Source organism: Sminthopsis crassicaudata, chromosome 2, assembly GCF_048593235.1.
Source record: "Sminthopsis crassicaudata isolate SCR6 chromosome 2, ASM4859323v1, whole genome shotgun sequence".
Lineage (NCBI taxonomy): Eukaryota > Metazoa > Chordata > Mammalia > Dasyuromorphia > Dasyuridae > Sminthopsis > Sminthopsis crassicaudata.
Genome location: NC_133618.1, coordinates 179,549,572 through 179,566,329, shown reverse-complemented (window position 1 = coordinate 179,566,329; position 16,758 = coordinate 179,549,572). Strand labels below are relative to the sequence as shown.

The 16,758-nt window shown below is 33.1% G+C and overlaps 1 protein-coding gene across 4 annotated transcripts in view; it reads left to right on the top strand.

Annotated features, from left to right (window-relative positions):
- The window catches only part of MCPH1 (microcephalin 1), a 314,170-nt gene that overhangs the window by 276,758 nt on the left and 20,654 nt on the right, over positions 1-16,758 (top strand). For all 4 annotated transcript variants that reach the window (XM_074287951.1, XM_074287946.1, XM_074287947.1 and 1 more), the window contains one exon: positions 14,094-14,331. In XM_074287951.1, coding sequence (XP_074144052.1) covers positions 14,094-14,331 — 238 coding nt within the window. The remainder of the gene's footprint in view (positions 1-14,093; positions 14,332-16,758) is intronic.

The window sequence follows — 16,758 nt, the reverse complement described above, 5'->3', positions numbered from 1 at the left end:
TTTTAGTCTTTTGTGTAAAGAGAACACAATTCTTATTGTCCTCCTTTGTAAGTGCATCATGGTTTTTATATAAGTCCATATTTTAGCAAGCCTTTCCTCCCCAGCCCTCCCCTCTAAAGGGAAGTAGTAATAAGCTATAGTGTTCGAGGCAAGGCATAGCAAGGTAAAAACATATCTATAAGTAAATGAGTCTCTTGTTTTCTGTTAAACATATCAGGTATTATGATTCTAACACTTCATCAGAGGGAACCCTGGGTTTTCAAAAGCTGAAAATCTTCGTGTATGAACTTGGTAATGAAGTACATGTCAGTCATATCTGAGGATCAGCCTAGACAGTTATGGAAAGAGGCTCACTTCATCCAGGGAGATTGCCCCCAACTTATGAAACAGTTCAGTAAAATGTGAAGGGGTAGAATTTTGTTTTAATATGTGCTGTGTGTGTGTGTGTGTGTGTGTGTGTGTGTGTGTGTGTGTGTGTAAAGAGTAAGATTTTGGAGAATTTTGGTGAGAAAATGATGTATAGGTTAGATCAAAATTCACTGTCAACAAGGTAGAGAGGTACCTCACTTGTAAGGGAACAATTTAATAAAAAGAGACAAAGATATTTTATTTATTAAAAAACTAGAGAAATGTGATTTTAATGAGGTAGTTCTTAGTACTTCAGAAATACAAAACATACTGGTATGTCAATTAATTTACTTAGATTTATATTTTTTATTCAAGAAAAACTAAAAAAAAATTAGAAAACATCTAAACATAGAAACTGAGATATTATTTTAAAGGGTCAGTGAATTTATCAGGAGAAATTTGAAGAGTAGTGGCATTTGAAGTAAAAGAGTCGCTGAGAGTAAGATGTAGCAACAATAATTATATCACAGCAAAGATAGCAGCAAGAGAAACCAAAAAAAGGCAAAGAAGAAATGAAGTCCCAATTATGGGTTCAAAAAGCTGCTCATTTGAAACTATGGTCCTTAGAAGCATCCAGTTAAGAGAAAGCTTCAGTTGACCTGTTCCTGAAAGATCAGAGAGAACTGATTTTATTTGGCAAGAGCGCTGGTGACATCACCAGTATTTTAACTTAGAATGATGAGTAAGGAGGCTAAACTTCACTTAAGGATAGATCTAGCCTTTCACACTGAGTATTGTTTTTATATAAGACACATTGAACAAGTCAGAGAGATATAATTCAGAAGCAATATAGAACATCTATTAAGTACTTCTTTTACATGTTACTATACTAGGTATTGAACATAAAAATATAGATAATAAACAAATAATTACTAAGTGCTATGTGTCAGGCACTGTGTTGGGACTGGAGATAGAAAGAATGAAATAATCCCTACTCACAAGGAATTTACATATTAATGGCAAACTTTCCCTACTCTGAGAGTTTATAGTCTAATTCAAAGAAAGTCCAAGCAAAAAAATAATTGTGACACAAGTCAAAATGGAGAAAATACAAAGAAGAAATCCAAGTCACAGGGAAAATTCAGAAAGGAAACAATACTCCTACCTGCAAAAGAGCAAGAAAGATTTCATAAAGCAGTATATCCAACTTGGACGTTGAAGAAATAGAGGAATTTCTGTAGAGATAGGACTATTTCCATTTCCAGCATGGAGACTAACAGGTAAAGGCACAATGGCAACAGAGGATAAAATGAGAACAGATAAGGATGTAGACCTGTGACTTCATTAGTATATGGAACTCCTTAGTGAGGAAATTTCCTTTATCAGTGTAGATTGTTACCTTCTCTGCAACTTGCAGTTGTGAAAACTTGCCTAGAGTACTGAAGTAAAAGTCACTTGTCCTGGCTTATATAACTAGCATGTGCCAGAAAGGACTTGAACCTAAGTCATCCCAATTCTGAAGCCAGATCTCTATCCATGACATGCTGACTCTCCGAATGACAAAAAAGGAAGAAAAATCATCTAGTTTGGCTGGAAGATAGTAGACATGGAGAGAAGTATATATGGCATAAATCTGGAAAAGGTAAATTGGTACCATATTATGCAAACTTTGAATGCCAAATTGTGAATTTTGTACTTTATTCTGTAGAGAATGAATGGGTAGCCTATTCAAGATTCCTGAATAGAAGAGCGACATTACCACATTGTTGTCTTAGGTTCACCTACATGGTGGTCTGTATTTTAGTTATAGCCACTGAGGTGTTTTCAATCCTGTCATCTTTCAGAGATTCTCACTGAATTCATTTGACTTTCCTTAGGCTATAGGCATGAAAATTCTCTCTGAACAGGAATCTGCCCCCTTTTTGTCCTGTATCAGGATGCTCCCTGGAATTTTGGAGTGACAAGAATACCCAGTTGGATATGGATCCCCTCATCCTGATCACCTGGTTATTATCATAGCTACTTAGTAGTGTTTCCCTGAAGGGAACCATAAAACACACATTGATGAGAAAAACATTGCTAAAATACTTGCCTCTTCTACTAAGTCAGAGAATCCACTGGATTTTATGGATAGGAAGCTCTTAGGATGTAGCATTTTCCATGCTACTGCACTAGGGTGTAGAATAAAGCATGTGTATGTATACATACACATAATAATATTCATAGAGACTGTTTCCGACCTGTGGCAGAGCTTTGCAAACTCTTATTGGTCTAATCAGTCAGACACACTGTCACTCAACTCTAATAGTGATGTCATTTTGGTCCTCTTCAAATACAATCAAATAATACATACACTATATGTGTATATGTATGGGTAGACATATAAGACATACATACATAAAGGACATTTTGCATATGGCCAGTGTAGGAATTTGTTTTGCTTGATTATACCTGTTTGTAAAAAAACTAATTTTTCTTTTAGTCCTTAGTTGAGGAAAAGTAAAAGGATGAAATGGCAGCTTTTTGCTGACTGAATAAAAATAAGAAACAAATGTATATTCATAAGAGTACTGGATTTGAAAGACCTGGGTTCAATACCTGATTTTTCTCCTAATAATTTTGTCATTTGACCACTTATTTTCCTTCATTGTTAAATAAAGAAGTTGGATTCAGTGATCTTTAAAGTCATAGGATTTAGAACTAGAAAAGATCTTTTTACATTTTTATAATGTAAAAAAGTCATTGTAGTTATTAGAATGAAAAGAAGAGGAAGATTCCAAGGAGATACTATGAAAGCAGCTGTACAATTTGGCAACAAATTGCTAACTGAGACTATTTTTCTATTCTTTTCTCCTTGAGTTAAAAAAAAATGCCCTATTATGAAATAATAAATCTACAAATGCTTTTTTTTCCCCTTTACTTATCTTTTTATTAGGAAAGACACAGATTTACCCATAAGTGTTGGTCATTAAAAGATCATTGTCTTTGTCATTAAAAAGTTATCATGGATTCAGTATATCTTAGTGAAAAGCATATTAAAGTAGAAGGTAAAAGACTAGATTTGAATTCTTGGCATTAGATATGTAACCTTTGGTAAATGGTTCCACCTCTCCAGGGCCTTATTCATCACAATAAAAACTGGATGAACTGGATGACTTATAAGTTTCCTTCCAACTCAGGTATTCTATGACTGTGATATCCCGAAGCAGAATTCATTAAAGCTTTCACTATTGTAAAATAAGTTTTTCTTTGGGTTTGTCTTTGTCTTTTTATAATGTGGTCTAGAAGTGCTCTTTCATCTTGTGTCTCTAGAGCTATTTTCCTGTACCTAAAGCTGGCAGGAAGAAGTAGCTAGCTCATTAACAGAATATGTGTGCCAGCCAAAGCAATGGTGTGCTAGTAGGTATGATAGTGAACAGAAATAGTTGAAGGCTGTCTGGAAATTAGTGAGAAAAAAAAATAAAAGTAAGAAGTTATTAATGTCCACACTGAAAATATATTTAATTTCTCTTTTATAGGGGTTACTTACTTCTTCAGAGGTTTTTCTATAAGGGTTATCTCTTCATAGATAAGGATCATAATCTTTGTGTGCCTTAGTAAATGTTGAGAAATACTGTGGTTGGAAGTGTTCATTCTCAGCTAGCCAGTTCAGTAGTAATGAAAATTAATACATTTAAATGAGTTTGGTTATAGGCAATATATAATGTGAAGTTCATAATAGCACACATAATAGCATTGTCCATGGGCTTAAGCTTCATTCGCTCTAACTCACCTGATCTAGAGCCAACTGTGATGACAAACCCATATGGGTAGTGTGACTTTCCAAAACTATACTAAACTCCATAGACTATTAAATTTTTTATTTTTTATACTTTGAGAGTATACAGTAAAAGAGATAACAAAATGTGCTCTTAAGTGGGCAAACTCTTATGATGTGGCAACTAAATGGTATAGGAGGTAAAATGGTAATCTTGGAAGGAGGAACTCGGGAAAACTTGAGTTCAGTCTGGCCTCAGACACTCACTAGCCATGTGACCCTCTGCAAATCACTTGATCTCTGTCTTCCTCACTTTCCTTATGAATAAAACAAAGATAATTACTTACCTCAAAGAGTTGTTATAAAACACACACACTTAAAATGCTTTGCAAACCTTAAAGCTCTTAATAAATGCCATATTATTTTTAAATACATAATAATCACCAACTGCTTATTCAAGTCAGTTTTGATATTGTAGACCAGAATAGAAGAAGAATAAAAGATTGGACCTGTAGAAATTAAGGTTTATTCTCTGAATATATGTACATATGAGCAGACCCAGGTTTTGTTTAACCAAAACACAAGTAGGTTTTAGGGAATAATATCAGTCATCCCATAAAAATCTTTTTAGAAGATTTTTTTTTTCACATAGACAGTGTTTTAAAATAATTTCACATTTATTTTTAAAAGTTAAATTTTTTTTTTTGAAGTTGGTAGTTTTTCTCCTTCCCTCAGAAATGTTGGCAATGGTTGATATGAAATTGACTCTCAGCCAAACAGTAGATGTATTTGCCAACTTTCTCGTGCAGTGTTCCCCCTGGAACTTGGTTTTTTAGAAAATATATTGTTGTAATTAGACTTTCTTATCAGTCCTTGTGATTTAAGAGAAGTGCAACTTTCCTGCCAACATATTTGACAGTGTTAGGGGAAAAACCTGTTAAAGAAATTGTCAACAGCTTGGATTTTGTTTCCATTTTGAGACAACACTTTTATTTTTCCTTCAAAGTCCATGTTATAACTGCATTCCAATAAAATTATTTTATAACTAATTTTGTATATGTTTTCATATTTAAAGCATTTTAAATATAACAGGGGACTTTTTATTTCAATATTAGAAGATAGCATGGTACAATAAAATGGACAAAGGAAGGAGTTTTAATTCTGTAATAAGAAGATCTAAGTTCAAATGCTACTTTTTATAACTATTACCCATACAATTTTGGGCAAATTACTTAGCCATTCTTTTTTTTTTTTTTTTTTTTTTTAATGAAAGCTTTTTATTTTTAAAACATATGCATGGATAATTTGTCAACATTGACCCCTACAAAACCTTGTGTTCCAAATTTTCTCCTTCTTCCCCCCACCCCTTCCCCTAGATGCCAAGTTATCCAAAATATGTTAAACATACTTAACCATTCTTGACCTCAGCTTCCTCATCTATAAAATGAAGGAGTTGAATCATCTATATGGTAAGGTCCCTTTTAAGCTCCAAATCTGTATTCTGATGATCTAAAACTGTTCCTTCATCTTAAATTATCAGATAATAGTCTAATTAATTAAAAGATTAAATGACTTCTATACCTACACAAAGAATAAATCTTAATTCCTATAAGTCCTATCTTTTTTCTTTGTTCTGTTTTAGTTTGTAGCATCTGAATTGATTTGAATAAGCAATTAAGTAATGGATATTTTTTTTTTTCTGATGCATTTGGGGTTAAGTGACCTCCCCAGGGTCACAGCTAGGAAGTATTAAATGTCTGAGATCAGATTAGAACTCTGGTCCTCCTGACTTTAGGGCTGGTGCTCTCTGCACTATACCAGCTAGCTGACCCCCATAGTATCTCACTTGATTCTCACAACAATCCTTTGAAGAAGATGTGATTATTTTCACTTTATAAATAAGGAAACTGAGAAACACAGAAATCAAGGAATTTTCCCAGTTAGTGAGAATCTGAGATTTGAACTCAGGTGCTTCAGCCCCAGGACGCTATCTACTGCATCACCTAGCTGTGTGATAGGCAGCCTAGCCCACAATCAGATTACTCCTGAGACATTGCTGGAGCCCCAGTAGGAGAAGGAACCAGGACAGCACTTGAAGTTATAGCAGGAGGCCTGCTGCCAGTGTAAACATCAACTTCAAAATGGGGCTTGTCAAGATCACAATAGGAGATAGAGGCCATTCCAGGTTCAGGACTCTGCTAGGAGAAGGAAACAAAAGAACCAGCCAAGACCAAAACCAGGAGTCATAGCAACAGATAGAACCAAAACCCAGGAATTCCTGCAGTGGTTAGGGTCTCATCTGAGCCACCACATCTAGAGTTAAACAGAACTGATCATCCATCCAAGAGTATCTCAGGGTATATCACCAAGCACAAAGACCAGATCCAAAAGCTGAGATTGGAGATAAGAGTAAAGAGAGGAAAATTCTAAATATTATTTTAAAATATGAATTGAGAGAAATTTAAGAAGTATGACTATTGTTCAGTTGTTTTTCAGTCATGTCAAGTCTTTGTAACCCATTTAGAATTTTCTTGGCAAAGATACTACACTGGTCTGCCATTTCTTTCCCAGTTCATTTTATAGGTGAGGCAAGTAGGATTAAGTGACTTGTACATTGTCACATGGCTAGTAAGTATCTAAGGACATATTTGAATTCAAGAAGATATATTTCTGACTCAGGCCCTATATTCTATCCACTGAACTATCTAGCTGCTTCAGTCCAAGAAGTAAAACTAGAAAAAAAAAGACACAAAAGAGACACTAACTGATTGTAAATAAAAGCATATAGAAGCAAAGAACAATTTGAGAGAAGAGAGCAAAAAGCAGTCATGTAAAAAGAATGTGATCCCTGTACAGGCAAAACACATTGATCTTGAATACAAAATTCAAAAAGATAATTTAAGGACTATTGGTCTCCTAGAAGAACAGAAGCAAGAACATAAGGCAAGAAAACTATTCCAAACTTTCTAAATATAGAAATCAATGTACTAATTAAAAGAATTCACAGATAGCTCCAGAAAAATTAGTTGACTTTGATTGAATATGCCAAATTATCTGTAACATAAGAGGACTGAAAGTCCCCTTCTAGTCTAATTGTATGATCCTTTAATCCTCTTTATGCCACCCCTGACTCCTATAAATTGCAGTATGATGGTAAAGCTTTAAAAATATAGCAACTAGGATAGCTAGGAGGTGCAGTGGATAGAGAGAGGACCAGCCTTGAAGTTAGGAGAACCACACATAAATGATTTAAATGTCTCAATATTAAATAAAATTCATGCCTTGTAAAACATGACCTGGAAATAGGTGGTGCAGTTATTATGAATAATAATTCTGACTTATTTACATAATGCCTTAGTTTACAAATGGCTTTTCACACTTCTTTCTTTAATCCTCCCAACCTTATAAATTAGAAAGAGATCAAATTTTTATCACTGTTTTACTCAAAAAGAAACTGAGACCTAGAAATATTAAATAATTTGCCCACAGTCGCATACAGAAGCAGCCTGATTGGAATTCAAAATACAAACCACCCAATTCCAAGTCCCATTTTCTTTCCTTTATAATATCTCCCACATTGTATGTATTAATTGAATTTTCATGTGTCATTCAGCAGGAAAGCTGCATCATAAGGTTTAAAGTTAGTTTTCTCTTATAATCTTGAATCATCTTCATTTAAGTCTGCTATCTAAAGGGTTACAACTGTTGTTAATAGCAACATCCAGTAGAAGCAGCAAGGTTGCTGAGGGGGGTTAGTAACTCTATTGTAATGGGAAAAGTAAATGATTTGAAGATATTTAGGCTGTCAGAGAAGACTTGGGAAGATAATTAAATATAATCCCCATCATCAGTTATTTTTAAAACTATTCTGTTAGTAAAAAGAGAATTTTTTTTATGGTAAGTGAATGAAAACTATAGAAAAGTAGGGTTTAGGTTCTTAATCATTAGAACTGTTTAGAAGTGATTTGGACTGCCTTTCTAAGAAGTGAGCTCCCTGATATTGAAAGTGTTCTAGCAGAAGCAAGAGGGCTACTTCTTAAATTTTTTTCATTGAATAGAACTATAATCTACTGGGGATGCCTAAATGTTACTTCTAAATGCTCTCTCAATTCTAAGATTCTAGAGAAACTATATTATATTTTGAGAAATGACCCTGATTCCTAAGATCTTCCTAGCTATTTAATCTTATCTTAATTACTCCCTTCCTAAGTCTTAAAATTTAATAAATACACATTAGCAAGTCTACTATACAGGGCAACCATTTTTCCTTTTGGCCTAAACAAATAAATATATGAAGGGGAAAAAAAAAAAAGAAAAACATCCAAATGCTAAGATTAAATAAATCTCCTGTAAACCTGAATCCTTAAAATTTTTGACTTGGCAGAATTATAATCAAGTTCAATTATATGCCTTCCATTCAAAATAACATGTCTAATTGGGTTTTTTTTTTAACATAAATAGAGATTTCCAGTACTCATTAGTTCCAAGTTATCATGTGGGCTTACAAAAAAACTCAGAGTAGAAAGGCACTGGGATCCCTGGCTTATAATTAACTTTAAATAAATTAAATTGAATTGAGTTTGGGAGAAGCTTATTTTCCTTTTTTTTTTTTTTTTTTCTGAAACAGCATCTTAGCAGTTATGACCAGTCATTTCAAATGGGAGATTACATTATTTATCAATCAAGATAGATTTCCCCCATCCTTTGGTTCTAAAAGGGGTTCAAAATAAAAACAGTGGAACATATTGTTTGTTTTTACCTGTGCTATTTTTTTTTTTTTTAGAATTTTTTTTTTCCACAGTATATATGCATGAGTATTACCTGTGTTATTCTAATTTTAAATCTCATGAAATATAATTTTAAGATCGTTGGCTGCTGTGGGCATTTAAATAATATACTTGGTAGGTATTAATAAAACAATCAAAATATCTAGTGCTAATATTAAATAGGAAATTTAATTTCACTTTAAATTCTGGTAAAGCTTGAAAATATATGGAAAAGAAAACATTTTTATATTATTTTTAAATTAAGTGATATTATTTTTAAAAGGACAGCATGGTCCAGTGGTTAGGGAAAATTTTTAGAATAAATTCATTGATGACTCATTATTTGGCACAAAGCAAATCTTTCACCTTCCTTTGACCTCTACTTTTTTCATCAGAAAAATAAATGTAAATAACTCTTGGCCATCTGTCTCACAAGGATGTGATGAATATTGGCAAATGCTTAAAGCTGTTTGAGAGTTAAATATAAAATGTCACTAATGTTACAAAGGGAAAATTTATTGATGAGATAAGATAGTTAAATGATCAACTTTAAGAGAAATTCATTATATTGATTCAAAAAAGTCACACAGCTAGATTTATAAATTTGTGATTTCTTAAAACCAAAGCAATATTACATGCTGAATAAGGAGTTAGGAGAATGCCAGCTATTCCACTGATTGATCAATTCATGACCAACTTTGGTAAGTCATTTCTTAAATGTTACAGTGGAAAAAGTCCTGAATTTGGATTTGGATCTGGATTCAAATCCTGACTCTGCCTTCCGTTACCTTTGTGAACTTGGACAAATCTCTTAAAATCTATAGGCCTTCCTTCCTAGATTTTATAATAAAGGTAGATGGACTCTTAAGTTTCATTTTATCTCTAAATGATTCCATTATGATTCATTGCTAGGCCTCATTTTTTTAAGTTCAATTATTCTTTCCTCAATTACTGTCTTCATACTAGAACTATCAATATATGATGTTCCTGCATACATCCTAATTCAACCTCATATACTTAATGATGAACATACCCTTACTTTTGTCATCACCTACTAATGTTCTGCTTCCATAATCTTGAACTCCAAAACTTTTTATCAGATCATAAGCTTTTATCATTTCATCTTTCTGTCTTGTGACCTCCAACTCTGTTCTTCATCCTCATTGTGATTTCTAATTCTTCCAGTTAGAAAGATGAATCTTCCTGAGTCTAGGCCTGGCACTCTGGCCATTGCATCACCTAGTTACACTAAGCAATCCTTTTTATACCTGCCTAATCAGTTCTCTAACTACTCAGTTCAAAACCTTCTTATCCCTCTCCAGACTCCCTCCAACCTCTACCTGAAGATCTGGACATATATTTCATCCAAAATAATGGAGGTTATTCAACTGGCATTTCTGCTCCTTCCCTCATCTCATCTCATTCAGATTCCTTGCTCTGCTATCTCTTCATTTATTTCTGTTTTACATGAAGTAGTCCTCATTGCCAAGGTGAACCAACCCTTCTGTTCATGCATTCTTTATCACATTCTAGCAGATAATAACCCTCTTATCATTCTCAACCTCTCAATAATCTTAATTTTCTTCCCAACTACTGGCCTCTTCCCTGTTTTCTACATCTCTTCCCCATCCTTTAAAAAGCCATTTTCTTATTTGACTATCCCTATTAATGTTTATCCTATTATCTCTCCTATGGTAGCTAAACTTCTTGAGAAAATTATCTACAATTGATACCTCTGCTTATTCTCTTTAAGTCAAGTCAGCAAGTCAGCAAGCATGTATTAAATAAGCACTGTACTCAGTGCTGGGAATATAAATATAAGCAAAAACAAAACAAAACAAAAACAGTCCTTGCCCTGAAGTTATATTATAGTGGGAAAAAACACATAAAAGTTTAAAATGGAAGAAAGTACCTTCAGAAGGGCATGATGGAGAAAGAAGTTTGGAGAATCAAGAAGGAAATCAAAGGAAGAATGAAAATATGAGTATAGCTGACCTAAGCACTTACATTAAAATGAAGTTTTTAATAGAAACTCACCAATCAATGGTCTTCATTCATCAATCATGTGATTCTAAATCCTCTGCATTCTGGCTTAGAAATTCATCATTCATTTGAATCTGTTCTTTGCAAACATAATAATAATTTTTTAATTAAATTTTATTTTTTAAATCTGCATTTGATCTTTCACATTCCAGCTCAACTTAAAAATCAAGAAAGAAAAAAAATTTTTTCAAATGTGTATAATCAAGGAAAAAAATCCACATTGTCCATTCCTCAAACCCACTCCTCAAAAAAATGTGTCCATATTCTAAGTCCATCATTTCTTTCTCAGGAGGTAGATAGCATGTTTCATCTTCTCTGGAATTGTAATTGCTCATTGTTCTAAGAGTTCCTAATTCTTTCAAAGTTACTTATCTTTCTCTCAGTTTATACTAGTCTTCTCAGATTTTTCTGAAAACATATTCTTCATCATTTCTTGCAGAACAATAGTATTCTCTATTCTCCATACATATATAATAACATGGTTAGCCTTTTTTCTTTATGGTTATAGCTCCATCAATTGTGCTTTAATGTACTTATTATCCAAAATCCCCTCCAGCAGTTTCCTTTTTTGTTAACTACCAATCTAATGGGTGTCCATTTGAACCCAAGAATTATTGAAATCTTCATTTTTCTAATTGTTTATAATTTACTTAATTTTTCAGATGGTTATTGATAGCTTGAATTTCACTTTCTGAAAACTGCCAATTCATACCCTTAGTTCATCTATCTATTGGATGATAGTCGGATTCTAATAAATTAAATCAGTTACCTATTTATTAGAAATGAAACCTTCATTGAAGAAATTTTCTGCAAAGATTTTTCTCATTTACATGATTCTCTTCTAATTTAAGCTGCTTTAATTTTATTTGTGTTAAAAACTTTAATTTGATGTGATAAAAATTATTCATTTTATCTCCTGTGATCCTCTTTATCTCTTCTTTGGTCATGAATTCTTCCATTATTAATAGATTTGACAAGTAATGTCTTCTTTGTTTCTCCAATTTATTTTATGTCACCCTTTTATTCTTTTCTTTTTTTTTTCTTTTTTCCTGAGTAATATATCCACTTAGAGCTTGTCTTGGTCTACATTATAGATGTTGGTCTATATCTGTTTTCTGAAAGACTGCTTTCCAATTTTCCCAGTAATTTTTTTTTTTAAATTATGAATTCTTCCCACACATCTGAGTTCTTTGGATTTATCAAATAGCAACCTACTATCTTCATTTTCTTATATATAAAGTATATCTAATTTATCTTCTTAATAACCTCTCTACTCTTGAGCAGTACCAAATTATTTTAATGACTACTGTTTTGTAATATAGTTTTAGATCTTATACTATTGGGTCCTTTCTTTTCTACTTTGTTTGCATTAATTCCCTCGATATTCTTTTCTTTTATTCCCTCCGATAAATTTTCTTATTTTTTTCCTACCTCTCTAGAGTAATCCTTTGATAATTTTTGATTGGTATGATACTCAATCAAACAATTAGATAATAATTTAGGTAATATTGATATTTTTATTACATTAGTTTGGCATACTCATGAACTGTTAATATTTCTGCATTTATTTAAATCTGTCTTTATTCACATAAATGAAGTTTTGTAACTGTATTACTTTAGTTTATTTAGTTCTTGGTATTTTTTTTTCTTATTTGCTAATCGCCCCCCTTGCCATAAGTCCTGACTCCCCCCACTACCAATTTTAATGATAATCAGCATTTTCTGACATGCAGGTAGCATAGTAAAAAATTGAGATGGAGGAAGGAACTTACCACTCCTCCCCTTAAGATTGATCCAGATTTAGAAAGGAGATAATTAGTTTGAGAACTGCCCCATTTCCCAGAAGCTTAATCTTAAAGATCATATAGTTAGGTGTTAGTAACTGAATGCCAAAATTTGTGAGTGGCTTTTTTTAGGTCATAAATTTGATGACTTAGCACATGCCTTATAAAGGATAGTCATTCCATACCAAAGGTAAATGAATATGTTAATTATAGGATCTGTGGGTTTTTTTTGGTTTTTTTTTGATGTTAGAAGATTTTGGTGGAAAACATTCATGTACTAGTGCAGTTTGGTACCCTCTTTGCAACAGACAGTCTTAGAGTTATCTGAGGTACTCAGAGGTTAAATAATTTGTCCAGAGTCAAACAGTCAGTATATGCAAAGTAAGATTTGAATTTGTTTTTCTTAGTCTAATCATCTATCCTCTATGCCTTCCTTACCCATGTTAATAACTAGAAAAGGTAATAGAATGATAGGGTGAAGTTGATTCACTAATGGAAGCTAGAGCATAAGGTACCTGAATATGTTTCTGGGAGATGAATTTGTCACTGATACCCACAAAATTGAGTTAGGAGGGGTACACATAGAAACCGTCCTTCTGTGAGCCACACTGAGTGACAAATATTGATATCTTTTGGTATAAAAGTTGCTATGTATTCCCTAAAACTGAAGTCTTAACGAAAGTATAAGAATTAATGACTAATGCTGCACTTAAGTCCATTGGTCACCTGTTGAGTTAGAATTCTATTTCACATAAACAAATCATCTTTACTTTAATAGACTTCATATATTATAAGTTACAGTTTTTCCCTACTCTAAAATTAATTGTTAAACTTGGGGGAATAAATAAGCAATTTAAATGATGCAAGCTAATATGTTTGTGTGATTGGTTTTTTAAATTGTTATTATTATTATAGGCTTACTTGGAAAATTTTGTTCATTTTTCAGTCACGTCCAACTCTTCATGACCCCATTTAATATTTTTTTGGCCAAGATACTGAAGTGGTTTTGTCATTTCCTTCTCCAGCTCATTTTACAGATGATGAACTAAAGTAAACAAAACTAAGTGCTAAACAAGGTTAAATGACTTGTTCAGAGTCACATAGCTAATAAGTGTCTGAGGCCAGAATAGAACTCACAAAAATAAGTCTTGCTGACTCTAGGCACAGCACTTTAGCCCCTGCACCACCTAGCTGCCTCCTTGGAAAATACCAAGTATCAATTATGTGTCGTGGTCAAATCTTTTCCAAACCTTTTAAAGTCAAAACTTGAGAATGTGAAAGTTCAACTTATTCTTTTCCCAAATAAGATGAGCTTCACAGTTAGGAGATTTGGAATTAGGATGAATCTTTTGAAAAATGTCCTAATTCTTTTCTCTTTTCTTTTCATTACAACAGATATGCCGGCTGCAGCGCCATTTGTCAATAGAACAGTACCAAGGAGATCTTTTTGCCAGTCAGCCAGTGATGTTCATAACTGCATCCTGTGAACCTCCTTGTGCCAAACTAAGGGAACTCGTGCAACTGTGTGGAGGCCAAGTGTCCAGGAGCTCCTTCACAGCCAGTATCTACATTGGTCCATATAGAGGAAAGAAACAGCCAGAAATCAAGTACTTATCAGAAAAATGGATCCTAGGTAGGAAGTTGATTTTTACTTCAGAAAAAAAAAAAAAGATTCCTATGTAGAAAACATTGTTTGAAATAGAGTTCTGATCTCAGTAAGCATAAGTGCCAACTACACAGTAATACATTCTTATGGGCTCTATGGGAGACACAAAGATAAATTTTGATCATCCATCAACAAGAATTAATTAACCATGTACTACTACATGCCAGGAACCATCCTGGAAATTGAGGAGTACAAATACAGAGAATAAAACAATATTTGAAGGGAGACAAATGCAAAAATACATACCACATACAGCATAAATATAAAATGAATATAAATACAAACATACAGAAAGCAGTTAAATGTAAGATAGTTATGGGATTCAGGAAAGCTTCCTGCTGGAGTTGCATATTAAAGGAATAAAGAAACTCTGAAGAAGAGAGCTAAGAAGAAAGGCCTCTAGGATGGTCAGGGCAAAAGTATAGTTGTGAGTTGGAATATTAAATGAGAAGAAGAGAAGGCTATTTGGCAAAATAGAATTCACAAGTTCATGAAAGGTATAATGGTCATTCACAGAGAGGAATGAATCGCTCGCTCCTGGCAGATGGTGTTGGGAAAAAGCTCCATGAATAAAATAGAACTTTGACTTGGTCCTCTGTTACATGGCAGGATTATGAGAGATTAAATGTACAATAAGTTATTTTTATAATACTAATTTTAGACATTAATTATGAAGTGCTATTTTCTAACCTAGGGCAGCCAGGTGGTACAGTATATAGAGTTCTGGAGTCAAGAAGACTTTATGAGTTCAAATCTGGCTTCAGACACTTATTAGTTGTTTAACCCTGGGGCAATCACCCTGTTTCCCTCAGTTCCTCATCTGTAAAAAAGAGTTGGAGAAGGAAATGGCAAACCACTGCAGTATCTTTGTCAAGAAAGCACCAAATGGGGTCACAAAGAGTCAAACATGCCTGAACGATACAATAACATTTTCTAAAGGTCTCATTGATGCCTTTCTGAACAAAGGAAACTCTATATTTTACTTAATAGGCTTAATCATAATATGACAGCATGCCTAAAATCATAAGATTTAGATCTAGGAAGGATCTTAGAAACCTAGATTTAGGAAATTGACTTCTCCAGGGTCACACAGATAGGAAGTTGCAGAACAAGATTTGAATCTATGTTTTTTGGGTATGAATTCAGTTCTCTTTCTCTTACATCATGCTGAAAATTTTCCTGTATTTGGAAGGAAAAGCTCATTTCTTTGTTTCTTATTTTTAATAGAATTAAGAAAATGGCAAAAGACTTCTAGCAATGTAGAATTACACCATAAAAATATATTATTCAGCTAATAGAACTTTGCACACAATTGCTATTAACAACCCACATCAACAGCTATCTTTTGAGAGTTTGGAAATTTTTCACTGTACTGAGAGCCAAAATCTGTATCTGCATTGTTATTATTTCCAGGCTGGATAATCCTAATGCTTTTTTCCTGTTTCTTGTGTAGTTTTATTTAGAGCCACGAACAAATCAGCTGCTTTTATTTAGTTCCTGTCATGACTTTTTATTCCCTGATGTTCCTGGTCCCTTGATCATGTTCTTGCTTCTTAAATCCAGACTGGATTTTTATCTTGTCTTTCATAATGTGAATCTGTAGAGTAAGTTTTTGTTTACACAATAGAATCCCCATTCTGTTTCTGATTTGCCTTTTGGTATGCCATCTGTGCCCTGGGTGACATCCGGCTATTGTATATGTTGAAATTTTTGGCTCTCGTGCCTCTGACATCTTCACCTACATAAGATTATGGCTGCTGTGTCACAAAATACCAGCCTAGTTCAGTTCACCATGTCATGACTCTCCTAGTTCTTTAGATTTCAGAGCATTCATTTACTTGTTGTATCTCTTAGTTCACATGCTACTGTTTCTGGAATATTACAGTGAAAGGAAAATTTTATTGGTAATTGTAAGTTAGCTCTTTCTGTGCATAAATAAATGTTTCCAAAGGAAACATGATAGTGAAAATAACACAGAACTAAAATTCATGAGATTTGGATTCTAGGCCAAATTTGCTACTATATGTCCATAATCTTGGACAAGTCATATAATCTCTTTATGCCTCAGTTTCCTTATCAACATGCTAGAGATATATATATAATGCCTGTTATATCTCCTTCATAAAATTGTGGTAAGATTAAAATATATATGCACATATATTTTACATGGATATGAAATATATATGAAAATATTTTTAAAATTAGAAAGTATAATAAAATATATAGTATTGATGCTACAAAAATATTACATCAATACAAGTAGTGACATATATTTAGATATAATATATAGGTAACAATTGCATTTTTGGTAGCACCTATAAAGCAAAATCAAGATCAGTGAATTTTATCTTAATTTTTGCCTTCTATTTTGTAAAAAAGAGAGACATTTCTGTA